The sequence below is a fragment of the Poeciliopsis prolifica genome, unplaced genomic scaffold (genome assembly GCF_027474105.1).
Source record: "Poeciliopsis prolifica strain line A6 unplaced genomic scaffold, Auburn_PproV2 SCAFFOLD008, whole genome shotgun sequence".
NCBI classification, from domain to species: Eukaryota; Metazoa; Chordata; class Actinopteri; order Cyprinodontiformes; family Poeciliidae; genus Poeciliopsis; species Poeciliopsis prolifica.
In genome coordinates, this window is record NW_026562383.1 from 4,632,396 (window position 1) to 4,647,121 (window position 14,726).

Consider the following 14,726-nt stretch of genomic DNA (forward strand, 5'->3'; position numbering starts at 1 on the left):
TGATTTTCTGCTTTTGGAGCAGCAGGCTGAGAGGTGTTATGAGAGAGGCTGGGAGATCTCTGAAGATTAACGGGGGCGAGTCAAACGTCCCGGTTTGAAAGAACAAGGCGACGACTGAACCGGTCAAAGTGGAAGCGTTCTCGGCTTTCGGTTGTTTTTTTTTTTTTTTCCTTTTAAATTACGGCATCAAGGAGACACTTGTAAGAGAATGATGATGAAAGACTGTTGTTAATATAAAAAGGCAGCAAAACAGGAGAGACAAAAGTACCCCAGTTAATCGAGGCCATGTCTGATTTTCATCTCATCATTTCCTCGAGGTTCTCAGACGATCCTGAAATGGCTTTTGAGGTGCTCCAAAAAATACAGAGCTAATTTGACGCAGAGGTAATTAGTCGTAGCAAAACACGAGAACAAGAAGCAAGAAAGGACCTTTGCTGAAGCGGAACATCAGAAGTGCAGTCAGTAACATTTAAGTTTAAATCAAAGTAGATAACACTGAACCAGGAACAACAGCTGCTAGCAAAGATCAGGGAAACAACATGAAGCCCTGCTTAACCATGCTCCATGTGTAAAACATGAGACCAGAGGGAAATGCTAACTGTTATGAAAAATGAGACAGTGCAGATGCTTTTAGAAACATAAAACACAAAATGGAGAGAAAAATCCAAAAAAGGCCTCCACCTTTTTTGGATTTAGGGTTAGGGTTATCCTTTTTTTCCACCCCATCCTCTCCCAGTTACTGAGGATGGTATGACTCTCTTGTCTTAAGACCGTCTGCTTGGTCTTTTGTGGCATAATGTTGACAAGGGTGTGACTGTTTTAGTCCACAAAGTCATGGTAATGTTCTTGTACTCTGTTTCACATCATCATCTTTGTACGCTGTTCCAACAATTAGGGAATCATCCAAAATTTTCTGAAAGTAGAGGCTCTAAGAGTGGCATTGGAAACCAGATGTGGATCTGTACCTTGTGGGGCTCCTGTGCCGTTGAGGATCTTCTTAGAGACAAAGTTCTGCAGACGGACGTACTGTGGTTTGTCGAACGTACATTATCATCCTCGCAGTGTTCCACAGGATCGATCTGAATCTCTCTCCGCTTCTCCATCAGGGGTTTCTCCCACTGAGCCAAAGCTTTTCAGCAGATTTTCTTCTGGGCCAGTGAGCAAACAGAACAAGTCACAATCTTTGAGTTGTAGTCTGTCTGTCGTTTTAGCAACGGCAATGGATGGAGTGAACAAAGCCGTTTAGTCCGTGTTGGTCACGACTCTAAATACTGAATTAATGTGAACAGACTAAGCAGCTTGGCACTTTTCAGGATGGTCGTTTACAGTGCTGGGAATTTTCAGGAAGCTTCTTAGCATCAAACTGGCGCTTTACACACGACACAGACAAATGTCAGCAATTGGGGAACTTCGTCACAGCGCATGCCTCCAGGAGTCAATCATTGATCAATAGCTTTGGTCCAGGCTCTCTGTATGAAGCGAAGCGAAGAGCAAGAGACAGTTTTTTACCCGGCTATGTGTGTGTTTGTGTGTGTATGTATGTGCACTCTTTGGAGAAAGTAAATCAGGGTATCGTCCATAGACCAATGTGCTGGTAGGCAAACTGTGCGATCCATGTACGCACTCAGCATAGTTCAGATGTGAGTAAAGATCAGTCTTTCTGGGTTCTTTTTGAAGAAGTCCTCAAGAAGTCACATTTCCACTCGGAGAAGAGTGAACACCAGGAAGCAGTGGTGGCTGAAGGCTCTGACTGTAGGACAACACGGTCTCTGTTGAGCAGAGAAAAAACAGATATCTGTCAGGGAACCATGGTTCAGGCCAATGGATGAGGAAACACGGCCCAGGTGTGTCAACCAGGGTGCTCTCAGGAACATCCTCTTAGGTGGATCAGAAGCTAAAGAGGCTAAAAAACACAGCAAATCCTAAAATCATGACATTTAAAGAGATTTTCTCTAAGCTGTTTTGTCCCTTTTTGTATTATTGGGTTTCTGGTTAACTATCTTGTGGTGTGTTTTTGCCATCTCAAAGTGACAAAGCTAAAGTGGATACTTTGTCTCCTCGGCTCAAACGCTGTCTCAGATGTTTTAGTGTTTTAAGCTCGTTGCCTTGGGCAGCTTGAACAGGAGCCAGAGGACCGACTCTCTTCTCGCTGTCTCTGATCTCCGGCATGACATTGCGACAACCTTAGAGTCACATGCTGGGAGCAGGAAAGGTAGAACACACGTGTGAATGGAAATCTGTGAGAAGATTTCAATTTGAAGTATATTGACGAATATGACATCGAAATGAAACAAAGGATTCAAAGCCTGGAATCAGAAGATTGGGGGGGGTAAAAATTTCCAAATCATGTTGAGAAAGTTCCAGTTTTGTGCTTTAACTGGGCTCACAGAGATGCCTTAATGCTCCTGGATCCAACTTGATCTTAGGAAAGTTGAGCCATTTTAAAATAACCCCCTACGCCATGTTTTTTGGGCCAACAGTTATTTTTTGCAAAAAATAAAATAAAAATATTTTCCATCATCTTTTATATCCAAGAGATAATTTAGGTAAAGAAAATAAAATAAAAAACAAACAAAAAAAAAGGTAATTTTGGCAAAAAATTATTTTATTAAAGAAGGTGACAATATTTAATTTAAATAACAGAAATTGACTAATTTCCACGAGTTTTAAGTACAAAATGATTTTTCAATGATTTTTTTAAAATGCTGGGGTGAAATGTGTTGGCTTAAAACAGACGTAAGAATTGACTGTTTTGGAAATTTTAGGTTCAGCTGAAAAATGCCGTTTCTGTGCAAAAGCGGGACATAAACAGTTGTAAACTTTTCCGCTTCAGACAGCGGGGGATTTATGACATAATTTAAAATCTGCACAGAACTCCCTGGCTTTGATTAAAAAAAATTAAGAAATCCTCCAGCGTGTCAAGAGTCCATCACACGCGGTCCAGGTCCTGGGAGCTAAATTCTGCTCCTACGTCAGTCGTTAGCCGACCATCATTACACGATCCAGTCATTTTTATTGAAGGAGTGAAAGCAGGGACACAGGTGCCTAACCTCATCGTGACACGCTGTCCCGGCCAAATCCTGGCAGCGACAAACCCACTCAGTGCACACATTACAGGGCTGAGTTGTGACGTTTTCATCCAGTCTCTTTTAAGATGAGCAAATTTGGAAAGATATGTTGTGGTTTTCCTGGACACTGTATCGTCTTAAAATGTGTCCGTACTCATCAAACTGTTTTTCAGAAAAGTTGGCAATACAGTCATTTTTCCCTGCAAGGTCAGTGCTCGTATGTCACAGGTGTGTTGCCAGGTGTTAAAACACTTTGTACAACTTTGTACAGTTTGTGCTGGAGGTTTATTCCCCCAAAAGTTATCGGGCGCTTTCTGGAACTTATCGGAGTTTCCAGGAACTTTAAAATCACGTCTTGCGGGTCCTTCAATGGAACCCTGTTAAATGTAGAAAATGTCACTAGAAGTAAAGCTGTCTGCAAAAATAAATGATTTTTGCAGCACCGTTTATGTCGTACGAAGCCTGAAACTTTCATGAACGTCCCAAGAAAGTAATCTCTACGTTCCAGGAAAGTGAGTTGAGCAAAAGTACAAGGGTTACGTGTATTTATTCTCATCCAAATATCCAAAATGATGAAATATACATTATGTTTCAAGACTTTTCCTTACAGAATCAATGGCTGGCCGACCTTTCCTGTACCATGACATCCGTGATCGATTATGGATGTAGCTACCATCAAAACAGCAAGTTATCATTTGCAGAATTTAAACTTTGACTCAAGACTTGTGGTTTTTGCGATATTTTTACTTTTTTTTTTTTTTGTAAGAGACTGATGGAGGTTATTGCATTCGGAAAAGAAGAAACGAAGGAAGCTGCTGAGATGTTATTGTGTCCCAGGGCAAAAAAAAAAAAAAAGACTGTATTGACTTTCATAACAGTGCTTCAGGTCAATACAAATAAAAAAACAGAAAGAGTCACAGACATTTTTCAGACCAGCATCGAGTGACTGTATATGTCTGTGTATATAGGTCTGTGCATCTGCAGCAGCTCCAGGCCCGGCAGTGGATTTCTCCCACATAATTCCACCAATTCTAGCCTAGTTTCAATCCATAAAACAAATCAATAAAAGCATAGAAATCTTGTTTTCTTAATATTTTACTTGCAACAAACATTTGTTCAATAAATAAATAAGCAAGCAAATAAATAAATAGCAGAAGGTTTTCCAGATAAATGCAACTCTGTCGACAGAAGATCACATCTGGGGATCATCCACAGTAATCCCTCCCGGAGGCCGTGATCCCCCCCAGGATCACGGCCGTCAGCGCACCGTCAACAGCCCGACAGATTGAAAAGGTCAAAGAGTGACAGAACGAAAACAAGAGAAAGAAGAAGTCACGCTCCTCCTTGTCGAGTTCAAAAACTGCAAAGACAAACAAACCTGAGGTGACGGTGAGGGTGAAAAGACGGTTGACACAGGAAGTGAGCGTCACGCTAAACGTGTGCTTTGACCTACTGTTGGTGTCGCGATAAAACGATCTGACTAAACAATTTCATTGTGACGGTGCAGCAGTGAACGTTTTGTTTCACAAGATCGAGCTCCTCGAATGCATCACTCTGGTCAAAAACAACCAATCAGAGGCAGGAGGCGGGTCTTAGCGCTGCCAGTCAACCTTGTGTATTTGCTCCTAAATGGGTTCATGGTGGAGAAACAACTTAACTTTACAGGAAACCTGTGTATCCACCGTCACAGACGGCTGCGCTGACAACTTTGACAAGAGGGATGAAGATCACAAATGTAAAATGCCTTTCAAAAGTTGGAAAGGCTTTTGTCAAGGTTGAAACCGTGACACCCTGAACCCCTGATGCCACTGAAACCAAAAGTCCGTCAGTATTTCAGGCCAACTCTTCCATGAACACACACCAACTAACTGATGAACATCCCTCCTGCCTCCATGGTCCTCCGCCCCCTCTTCTGCATAAGAAAAGGAGGGCAGGGATCAAGTCAGCCTCATGAGACTCTGAGACTCAGCGGCCAGAAGCAGAGAGGAGCGACTTGAGGAGCCGCTGGAGCTCGTGAGGTTGACGCGGCTCGGAAGGGAGGGCGGCTTCTGTTGGAGATGAACGGAGTGTCGCTGCAGCTGGAACCCTTTGATTCGGGAATCTTTCTCCGTCCTGAGACTGGGAGCCGGGAAAGTCTGATTTGAGACGGGGAAAGCTTTCGGAGAGCTCCTGCCTCAGTCTGAGGTTAGGTAAGTGCAGGCTGGAACAGCAGTGACTGGAAAAACATTAGGGACTTGCCTTAGAAAGAAAAGTGTCTGCATTTTGACCTTATCTCGTTTTGTCAAAATCGGCTTCTGTTTTCTCTCCTTTTTAAACCATGAAGATTCTCTCTGGGCAATTTGCTCTGTCAAGATCAGAGTGAACTTTTCAACAAAGCAGAATTAGGAGCTAAAAACTCTTCTCTCTCTGAAATAAGCTTTTGTGCAACAAGGGAAACCTATAAATATACACAGTATATTATTTAAAGATTTTGAAAAACATTTTTGTTCTACAAATATTTTTGCCCAAAGGTTTCATCTGAACTGAGTTAGTGGTCTCCTGTCGTCATCGTTGTTTCATAAGATCGAAAATAATAAAATAAAATAAATAAATGAAATAGAAGTAGAAATAAAATGACACAATGAGTTGCTCTTAATAAAGCATAACTGTGTTTTTCTTATTCCATCAGTCGCTCTCAGTCGTCGGTACAAGTTTTTCCAATTCAGTCTCTTTTTTCCCTTCACTTTTTAAAAAAAAAGTTTCATGTGAAAAACAATTTAGATTGTGATAAAAGTCGTTTCTAATTAATCAGTGGAAAAAATGTTTTATGGCACTGTTTGTCTGTGGTCATGTGCCGCCTCTTTGAGGTCGGAAGGCCTCCCTGCCATCACCCTCATCTGTGAAATCCCCTCATCGATTCTCTCTTATCTTGGCAAAATGAATAGAGCAGGAATAGAACTAAATTTGCCAGAGGAACGAATAACCCTGAGCAAACCTGTAACGCATTGACTTTTGGCAACAAATATTCATACAAACAAGTTTCACATTGAGTGTCAGTCATGTAATCCTCGTGATATATCAGTGTTCCAGACATTCATTTATTTTCTTATTCGTGCTGCTCAGAGCCCAAACTGCTTTGGGCGTCTACAAAGAGACTGAAAAGCTGAAAGAGTCCAAATAAATCAACAAACTCTTTTGTTATTCCTCGGTTGGTTTGGCTTAGCTCGTTTCACAATCCTAGAGAAATTCCAGCCTTGCCTCAAAATATTCCACCTCTCCCTGACATTTTACCAAACGCAGATTGGGATTCCTTCTCTGACATGCAAACGATTCCCTTGCCTTCCAGAACTTCCTGGCAAATCGCCACGCAACACTTTCTGCTCCTACTTTGTGTTTCCAGGGGCACAGAGGAGGACATTAAGTGGGAGTGTTTCCCGGATCAAAAGAAAGCCTCTCCTGAAACGCCAAAAATGACAGCTCGCCTCTGCTTCCTCTTACTGGCCGCTCACGCGATGGTTGCGAGCGCGCAGCCGGAGCCAAAGAACCAAATCCCCCAGCTGTCCGTCACTCAGAGGCTCGGCCTGGTCCAGAGGAAGGCGCAGGACCCGGCCCGGCCCAACATCACCATGCCGCGCCGCCGCCTGCCGCCCATGTGCACGGGGCCCACGGAAATCCGGGACACTTTCAAGTACATCAACACGGTGGTATCCTGCCTGGTGTTTGTGGTCGGCATCATCGGCAACTCGACTCTCCTGAGGATCATCTACAAGAACAAGTGCATGCGGAACGGGCCGAACATCCTCATCGGCAGCCTGGCGCTCGGAGACCTGCTGCACATCATCATCGGCATCCCCATCAACGTCTACAAGGTCAGACCGAGCAGGTTCAATGTCCGTTGTGTTTCCATTATAAATGTGCGCCAAGGCTTTTCCACAAGGCGTTTCCCCCAGTAGTAAGAGCTGGTTGCTGATCACATGACTTCTGTGATTCAAAAAAAGGGTTTCTGTTGCAGTTTTGTGAAATATACTTATTTTGATATAGCCACAAAAAAAAAAACACCTCATCCTTGAGCAAAATCTTTTTATCCCATCAAATTTATTTTTGTAATTTCAATTTGTGCAATCATATGGTCAAAAAACCACATGCTACAGATAGATTAGCTTCCCTCTGGACTCTAAACCCTTCAGCCACATCAGTTCCTCCTTATGTCCACATAATGAAGCACACAGCAGTGAAAGTGGAGACGTAGAAAGGTGTGTGTGTGTGGGTGTAGGTGTGTGTGTGTGTGTGTGCTCCCCAGTGCTTCTGAAATGTTATTATTCCTCTGGACTCTGAGCCTCTTCATATCCCCCCATGTCTCTCGGCATGTTATTGTGCGTCAGGCTCACTTTGCGAGAGCGAGGGCCAGAGAGGGCCGGAGTGTCTGTATATTTGGGTAAGCGGGCAGGAGTGTTAAAACAACTGGTGGTCGCAGTTACATACCGGAGCGCAGACGAGGACCAGACGGCGTGGCACGGAGAGAGAGAGGGAGAGACGGATGCGGGGGTCACATATGATTTCAATTGATTTCCACTCGCATTCCTGTCCCCAATCCAAGAAAAGCTCTAAAGGCTTTGTGTTGTACATGATCCTCTGGGTGATTTTTGAACTCCAGGAGCTCAAACTTCTCATTCGGTTGGAAAGCTGACGAGTCAAAAGTGAGGTGTGTGAGGCCTCACTGTGTGTTTCTTTCTTTCTTTCGTTTTTTTTTTTTAAAGACAAGGCTGTGATGTTTAACCTGACAAAAACCGTGAGTTCAGGTTCGTGCGCTGGCGGGGAGCGCTGTCCTGGAGACGACAGGCTCTTTGCGTCACTCCTTGCCTGTAACTCGCTGACCTTCTGCCCGTGTTGCAATCTGTCTGCAGCTCCTGGCAGAGGACTGGCCGTTCGGGGTGACTCTGTGCAAGGTTGTGCCGTTTGTCCAGAAGGCATCCGTGGGGATCACCGTGTTGAGCCTGTGCGCTTTGAGCATTGACAGGTATGCTTGTTCACAACCCACGCGTCACGCAAACACCCGCTTCCCCCTCCTGTCATGTTGGCTTCTCTTTCTCTCTGTCTCTTTATGCCTTTTATTTAAGCAGTTGGAAACTTCACATTGTAAAATACAGAGCTGGGGATTGTTGGACGTTTTCATATTTTGACACACATTTGGATATTTCTTTGATTGAGACAACAAAAAGCACAAAGAGGTACTAATCCATCTGCAGGTGCACACACCTGCAGACCTACTGAGACACGGCCGTCTGCCTACACCTGCAGGTCATGCAAGGAGAGAACCCAAACATGTAGGGGAGTTTCAGAGACTCGAAGCAAATATGTCCATTATGAATGAGTGGCAGAAAAGACTCAAATTGAATGTCTAGCGGCAAACTAACACACGACCCCCACAGTGAAACCTGGTGGTGGCAGCGTTGTGTTGCACCCTTAAAAAGAACAAAAATAAACTTCAGAGTTTTGCTTTTGTGAAACTGTATTAAAACAAAATCCACGGTGCAGCATACAGCATGTAGTTTTCTCTTTTTTTTACCTATAATCAACAAGGTCATGAACTTTCAATTCCCATCATGCACTATGTTATTCTTAAAGGGGTATTATATTGATGGAAATCTATGAAATAATAATAAATCAAATAAATGCTATTCTTAACATATTTTCAGGGCTCAACACCTGCGTTGTAGGGATGTTTGAGTCATTTTGTAATTAGAGATTAATATTTGTGTTGGCCCTGATATTGAAAAATGTTCTATCGGGTATTGGTAGCAATGTGCCCGATCCATAATATTCTATAATGCTATATTTTGTGCTCTGAGTGACATCATGCTTTATTTAAAAAAAAATTAAAAGTCTTGAGTCAGTTCAGCTGTTTTTCTGTATCGGCCTGATACTAAGCCTCAAATATCTGTATTGGTATCGGAAGTGAAAAAGATGGATCGGTCCATTCCTGGTTGTGACCGTATGACAAAAAGTGGGGAAAAGTTAAAGGTTGAAGGAGTGCAAATGCTTTCACAAGGCGTTGCATTGGAAGCCAACTGCATGCCGTATCCAAACCAAACACTAAATCACACTGTGTCCCCCCCCCCAAAAGGATCCAACCATTTATTTGCCTAAATCTGATCACATGCCGCTCCGGTTTTCCAGGTATCGTGCCGTGGTCTCCTGGAGCCGCATCAAAGGCATCGGCGTTCCGAAGTGGATGGCCATCGAGATCGCCCTCATCTGGATCTTATCCGTCATCCTGGCCGTTCCAGAGGCAATAGCCTTCGACATGATCACCATGGACTACAAAGGGGAGCAGCTGAGGATCTGTCTGCTGCACCCCATGCAGAAGACGGACTTCATGAGGGTGAGTGGAGACACGCCGACCCTCTTCTTCTTCTTCCTGTCTGAACAGAGAAACGGTCCCTGTTGACTCAGCTGCGGACGCAGCAAAAAAGGCCAATGTGCAAAGGTGCAAACCGGCACGCTGAGTGCAAATACAAAAGCTTTCTTAATAAAGCGGCTCACTTAGAGTCACGGCGTGACGCCTGGACGAGGGAGGCTGGAAAGAGTTCACAGATGACGAAATGATATAGATCACAGATGGGAGATTGGCTGTTTTTACTTTGGAAGACATTCCCCTTACTAAAGAGTAACAACGTGACCTCCGCGTATCGCCGCTGATAAATCAGCATTTGGTAAAAGGATGTCCTGCATGACGCCAAACCCACCCCTGAGTTTCCCCCTCCACTCCGGCGAAGGTTCAGGCGGCGGCTACGCTCCAGTAAATCAGCTTCTTACATGCTTTATCTCCAGCTTAGAGCGCTCCCACACAGATGTTTGAACGTAATCCAATGCCGTCCCTTTGTGCGTTTTTTTTGTGTGTGTGTGTGCAGTTTTATAAATCAGCGAAGGACTGGTGGTTGTTCAGCGCGTATTTCTGCTTGCCGTTGGCCTGCACGGCTATCTTCTACACCCTGATGACCTGCGAGATGCTGAGGAAGAAGAACGGGGTGCAGATCGCTCTTAGCGACCACATCAGACAGGTCGGAGAACACGGGCTGAAAATGAACAGCAACACTTTGGTCAACTTAGCCTTTCATAAAGAGACAAAATTGTGGGTGTCATATTTTCACTATGTTATTCATGCATTTATAAATATATCACTCAAGCTAAATATTTAGTTTACAAACTATATATTTTGCTCTCAAATTAAATATTTAGTCAGGAAGACAATTGTTTATTTTTGCAAATAAATATTTAGTTCCTAACAAATTGTTTCAGTCAGAACTAAATACTTAGTTTTCAAACTAAAGGTTTGGTTTAAAGTTTGAAACTAAATATTTGAAACTAAACATTTAGTTTGAAAAACCCAGCTTTTATTTTGCTATATATTTCCGCTAATAGTCGCAAGCTAATTTACATACTAGCTAAATGTTTAGCTTGGACCTAAATACTTATTTGCAAGCTAAGTATTTAGCCAGCAACCTCAGTGGTTCGTTGGCAAGTTCAGTACTTAGTTTCACAATTAAAAAAGTTCGTTTGAAAACTGAAAACCCTTGAACACTGAATTGTGAAAAAAATATTTAGTCTCTAAACTAAATATTTAGTTTGTGAACACATTTTTTAGTTTGGAACTCTGATATTTATAAATGTATGAATAATACATTTTCACCAAGAATAATAATGACTTGGTGAAAATATAACTTTGAAAAATGAACTCCCACGTTGTATTCTCTGTGACGGACTAAATAAACTTAAATTCGTCATTAATTTTTCTTTTTACTGTGTAACAGTAACATCAGATACCTACAATCCTGCTTTCAAATTCAGCTGGTGTCAATAACACCAGCTTTTTTTTTTTAATCAACTTGATCTGAAATGACAACAAATTTAGGGGAGAGCAGCATGTTGTTCTGTGATGTATAAGACCACAGAGGAGCAGTCACATCCAGGCCAAGTCATGATGGATGTGTGTGTTTTTGTAATCAGCGGAGGGAGGTGGCCAAGACGGTGTTCTGTCTGGTTCTGGTGTTCGCTCTGTGCTGGCTTCCTCTCCACCTCAGCCGCATCCTGAAGCTCACCATCTACGACGAGAAGGACCCAAACCGCTGCGAGCTGCTCAGGTACGGAACAGGGAAAACACACACACATTTACTCAGGCCACAGCTTGCCAAAGGAATTGCTACGAAACACTGAGGCGTGGCATCTGTTCTTTTTAACAGCTTCTTCTTGGTGCTGGACTACATCGGCATCAACATGGCTTCTGTCAACTCCTGCATTAACCCCATCGCCCTGTACATGGTCAGCAAGCGCTTCAAGAACTGCTTCAGGGTAAGACCAGCCTCTGTCACGCTAAATTCACATTTCACACTTTTCTGTGCATCCTTTTTGAGTTCTACTGCTTCCTTAAGAAAAAAACAACAACAAAAAAAACAATTTCCCAAGCACTTAAGAAAAACCCAGCCAGCTGCATTTGGCAATAAATTCATGTTTTTTGGTGTCCGGAGAACGACACGTCTCAAAAACCTGCAGAGACCTCCAGATGCTCCTGCACAGACAGACATGAGAGCATCAGTGAATTGCAAAAACGACACTGCGAAATCTACAGTCACAAATCAGCAGGCACTGCCTGTCACCTGGCAACACCAGCGAATCCTGGCCCATCACCTAGCAACCCAAACGGGTTTTCCCGCTGTACAATGGCTGCGTTCTTGTTGGTTGTGCAGGAGGCTCCACTTCTACTTTTCAAAGGAGCTCAAAACAGACAGAACTGACCGGACTAAACTGTCATTATCCAAGAAAAATGTAATAAACTTGTTCTGTGTCATCTACAGTTTTATTCTAAGCTGTTTAATGAAATGTTATAGTTCAACTTTGACAGACCAGCATATGCATTTTCACTGTCAATTTGATTCCAGTCAATTTGGTTTATTTACGTAGCTCTAATTCACCACATGTCATCTCAAGACACTTTTCGTAGAAGTAAATCCATTCATGCACACATTCCAACTGATCCTTGTTATGAAACATTGCAGCTAAGTTAAGTTTATTACTTTAAAAAAAAGGTTTCCCTCTCTCAGGATGCACAGCAGATTTTGTTTTCAGGTCGAGTCGCGTTAAAGTTTGTGGTTTTAACGTGACAAAATGTCAGCAAGTCAAAGGGCTGTTTGTGCATAAAATTGCTGAGAATGTGACAGTCTTTTCCTTTAAATTCACCCCCTTTCTCCGGTTCCAGTCCTGTCTGTGCTGCTGGTGCCTACCTGCCGAAATGCTGATGGACGAGAAGCAGTCGTGTATGAAGCTCAAAGTCACCGAGCGATCCTCCGACCAGAGCCACTCCCGCATCACCAACAAGTCCAGCACCGCGTGAGGAGAGAGGAAGGTGCAGCCGGAGGCGGGGGGACTAGGACCCAAAAAACAAAAAGACAAGAAAGCAAGAAAAACATATTTGATGTACGACCGGGTGAAAGAGGCCGAATTCTTTTCTCCTGGAAGATGTCATGCGAGCGCTCCAGATGCGCCTGCACAGAAACTCGCTCTTTTTTCCGGAGAGAGATGGGAGTGGAGCGTCAGCGAATTCCCAAAGCTCCACTGTTTCATAGTGGAGATGTGGTTCACTTTTTCTTTTTTTTTTTAAAGATGGAGCCAATGTTGGAAAGAAGAAGAAAAAAGAAAAAACGATAAAATTGAAGAGTGTTGCTCTGAAAAGGGTCAAAGGTCATCCCGCTGCAACAGCAAATCAAACCCGCAGTCTGGAAGGAGACTGTAACTTTGACCCAATGAATCTCATCATATGGACGGTTGTACGTCTGCTGCAGACGCTCTCGAACACGGCTCTATGGTGGCTCTGAGGCTGATGTTGTTCATGCGATGTGTATCCAGTTAAGTGAATGTATGTGTTAATCATCTTGCATGCTAAGCATACTTACCGCGAGGGGTGTGACGAGATCGCAGCAACGAGCTCTTGCAATATTGAAACGCCATCTGGTTGCTGTTTGTCTCTGACTGTGTCTGTTGAAGTAATTCTTCAGAGGACATTTAACCTGGCGCTTTGTTTCTCTTATTTTTTTGCATCCCTTATTTTGAAGTAAGGAAGGAAGTCGTTGTTGAGTTGTGTTGACAGAGTCAACCGTTTGAAGAGGCCTGTGCTACTTTTAAAGGTTTGACTTGTGTGATGTGAAAGTGTTTCTGTTGCAATTTTGTGAAATGCGCAAATTTTGGTTATCAAAAAACCTCATATTAGGACAAAACTCTTTTACCAAAAATGTGCTTTTTTAAAACTATAAAATAAAATAAGATTGGTGCGTTTTCATTCAGCAAATTCATTGTAATTCAAACTCACACAATTTTATGGCCAATGGAAACACAGGTACTAACACTCTTCGGTGTAGAGGCTATTAAAGAGTCATATTCTCAGAGTGGATATTTCTGCCTTAACGGAGACTCTATGACATATTCAAGAAACCTTTGCGGTATTGTTTTTGGCTTCAGCTTCCACCAAGCTTTGACATTGCACATTATGTGTAAACAAATCAAAACTCGACTGAATTGTTTCACAAATGTTTCCAGATTCTTTGCTACAGAAACTCCCCAAAGGTTGAACGGGTGGCTGGACTCCAGATGTGGACAATTACAGCGAAAGCGTCAATGCTTCAGAATCAAACGGGTCGGAGAAGGGCCGTTGAGCCTCTGGACCGAGCGCGGGTTCTTCGGTACTAAATATTACGCACATCTATAATTGCATGCATCTAGCACCGCTGAGATCTCTTCCCCTTTATTCTGTGTGTGAAATAAAAACTGGACTTTCTTAGTTTACTCAAAAATACATAGATTTACAAACTCTATAGATGGAGTTAGCTTGTAGCTTTACATCGCTACAAAAGATCTGTTCTTTTCTTGCTCGGTTTTTTTTTTTTAAACTGAAAGTATTGCTTGTTTTAACGACGGTCATGTTGGTTTGCATGCTGTGCCATGATTGAAAAATTTTCTGTCACTTTAAATTTTTTTTATCCACTTATCATTCTAAGTTTTGACGAAATGAGTTGTTCACAAATGGAGCCAGCTGATCAGCATCTCCGAAGCTGACACGTGACTCAGACTGCAACCAAAAATGCAAAAACCAAAAAGGTCTTTTTCAGAATATCGAGTCATTTTGAAATGGAAAAAAAATAAATAAATAAAAACGTCTCCTCTCGTTTGCCACTTTAGTGCTTTAGAGTTGTATTTTCTCTCTGAAACTACTGAAGTCATGTGTTTCTGTGCAGTGGCTTTAATTAATGGCTGGCCTCACTTTTTCTATAATCTTGTCTGACTCATCACCTTCGCTGGTATTGGTGACGTACACATTTTCTTCCAACACACAAAATAATAACAATAAAAATAATTTTAAAAAAGACGCTGTTATGAAAAAGAGACCCTGTGATTTAAAAAAAAATGTTTTATCAATATGTGATGAGATTTATGGTAATTATTGCTTCCGGCATGATCTATATGTGTCTGTTTTTGTGTTCTTCATGGATGCCAGTGTGTGTGCGTGTGAGTGTTATAAAGTTTGTTGGCTTGACTAAAATGTGACAGCAGGCGGCATCATGTGATGACGGACAGCAGCACAGAACATTACTGTGATCTTTCCTTTTTTTTTTTTTTTATCCAACTCTTCAT

General features: G+C 42.6%; 1 protein-coding gene across 1 annotated transcript; it reads left to right on the plus strand.

The window, feature by feature from the left end:
• The first annotated feature begins 5,036 nt into the window (after nt 1–5,036).
• ednrba (endothelin receptor Ba) lies at nt 5,037–14,460 on the plus strand. The gene is made up of 8 exons (XM_055033641.1): nt 5,037–5,257; nt 6,448–6,916; nt 7,952–8,064; nt 9,225–9,429; nt 9,959–10,108; nt 11,055–11,188; nt 11,288–11,396; nt 12,301–14,460. The coding sequence occupies exons 2-8, from the start codon at nt 6,518–6,520 to the stop codon at nt 12,433–12,435; spliced, it is 1,245 nt and encodes a 414-aa protein (XP_054889616.1). The 5' UTR covers nt 5,037–5,257; nt 6,448–6,517; the 3' UTR covers nt 12,436–14,460.
• The last annotated feature ends 266 nt before the right edge of the window (nt 14,461–14,726 follow it).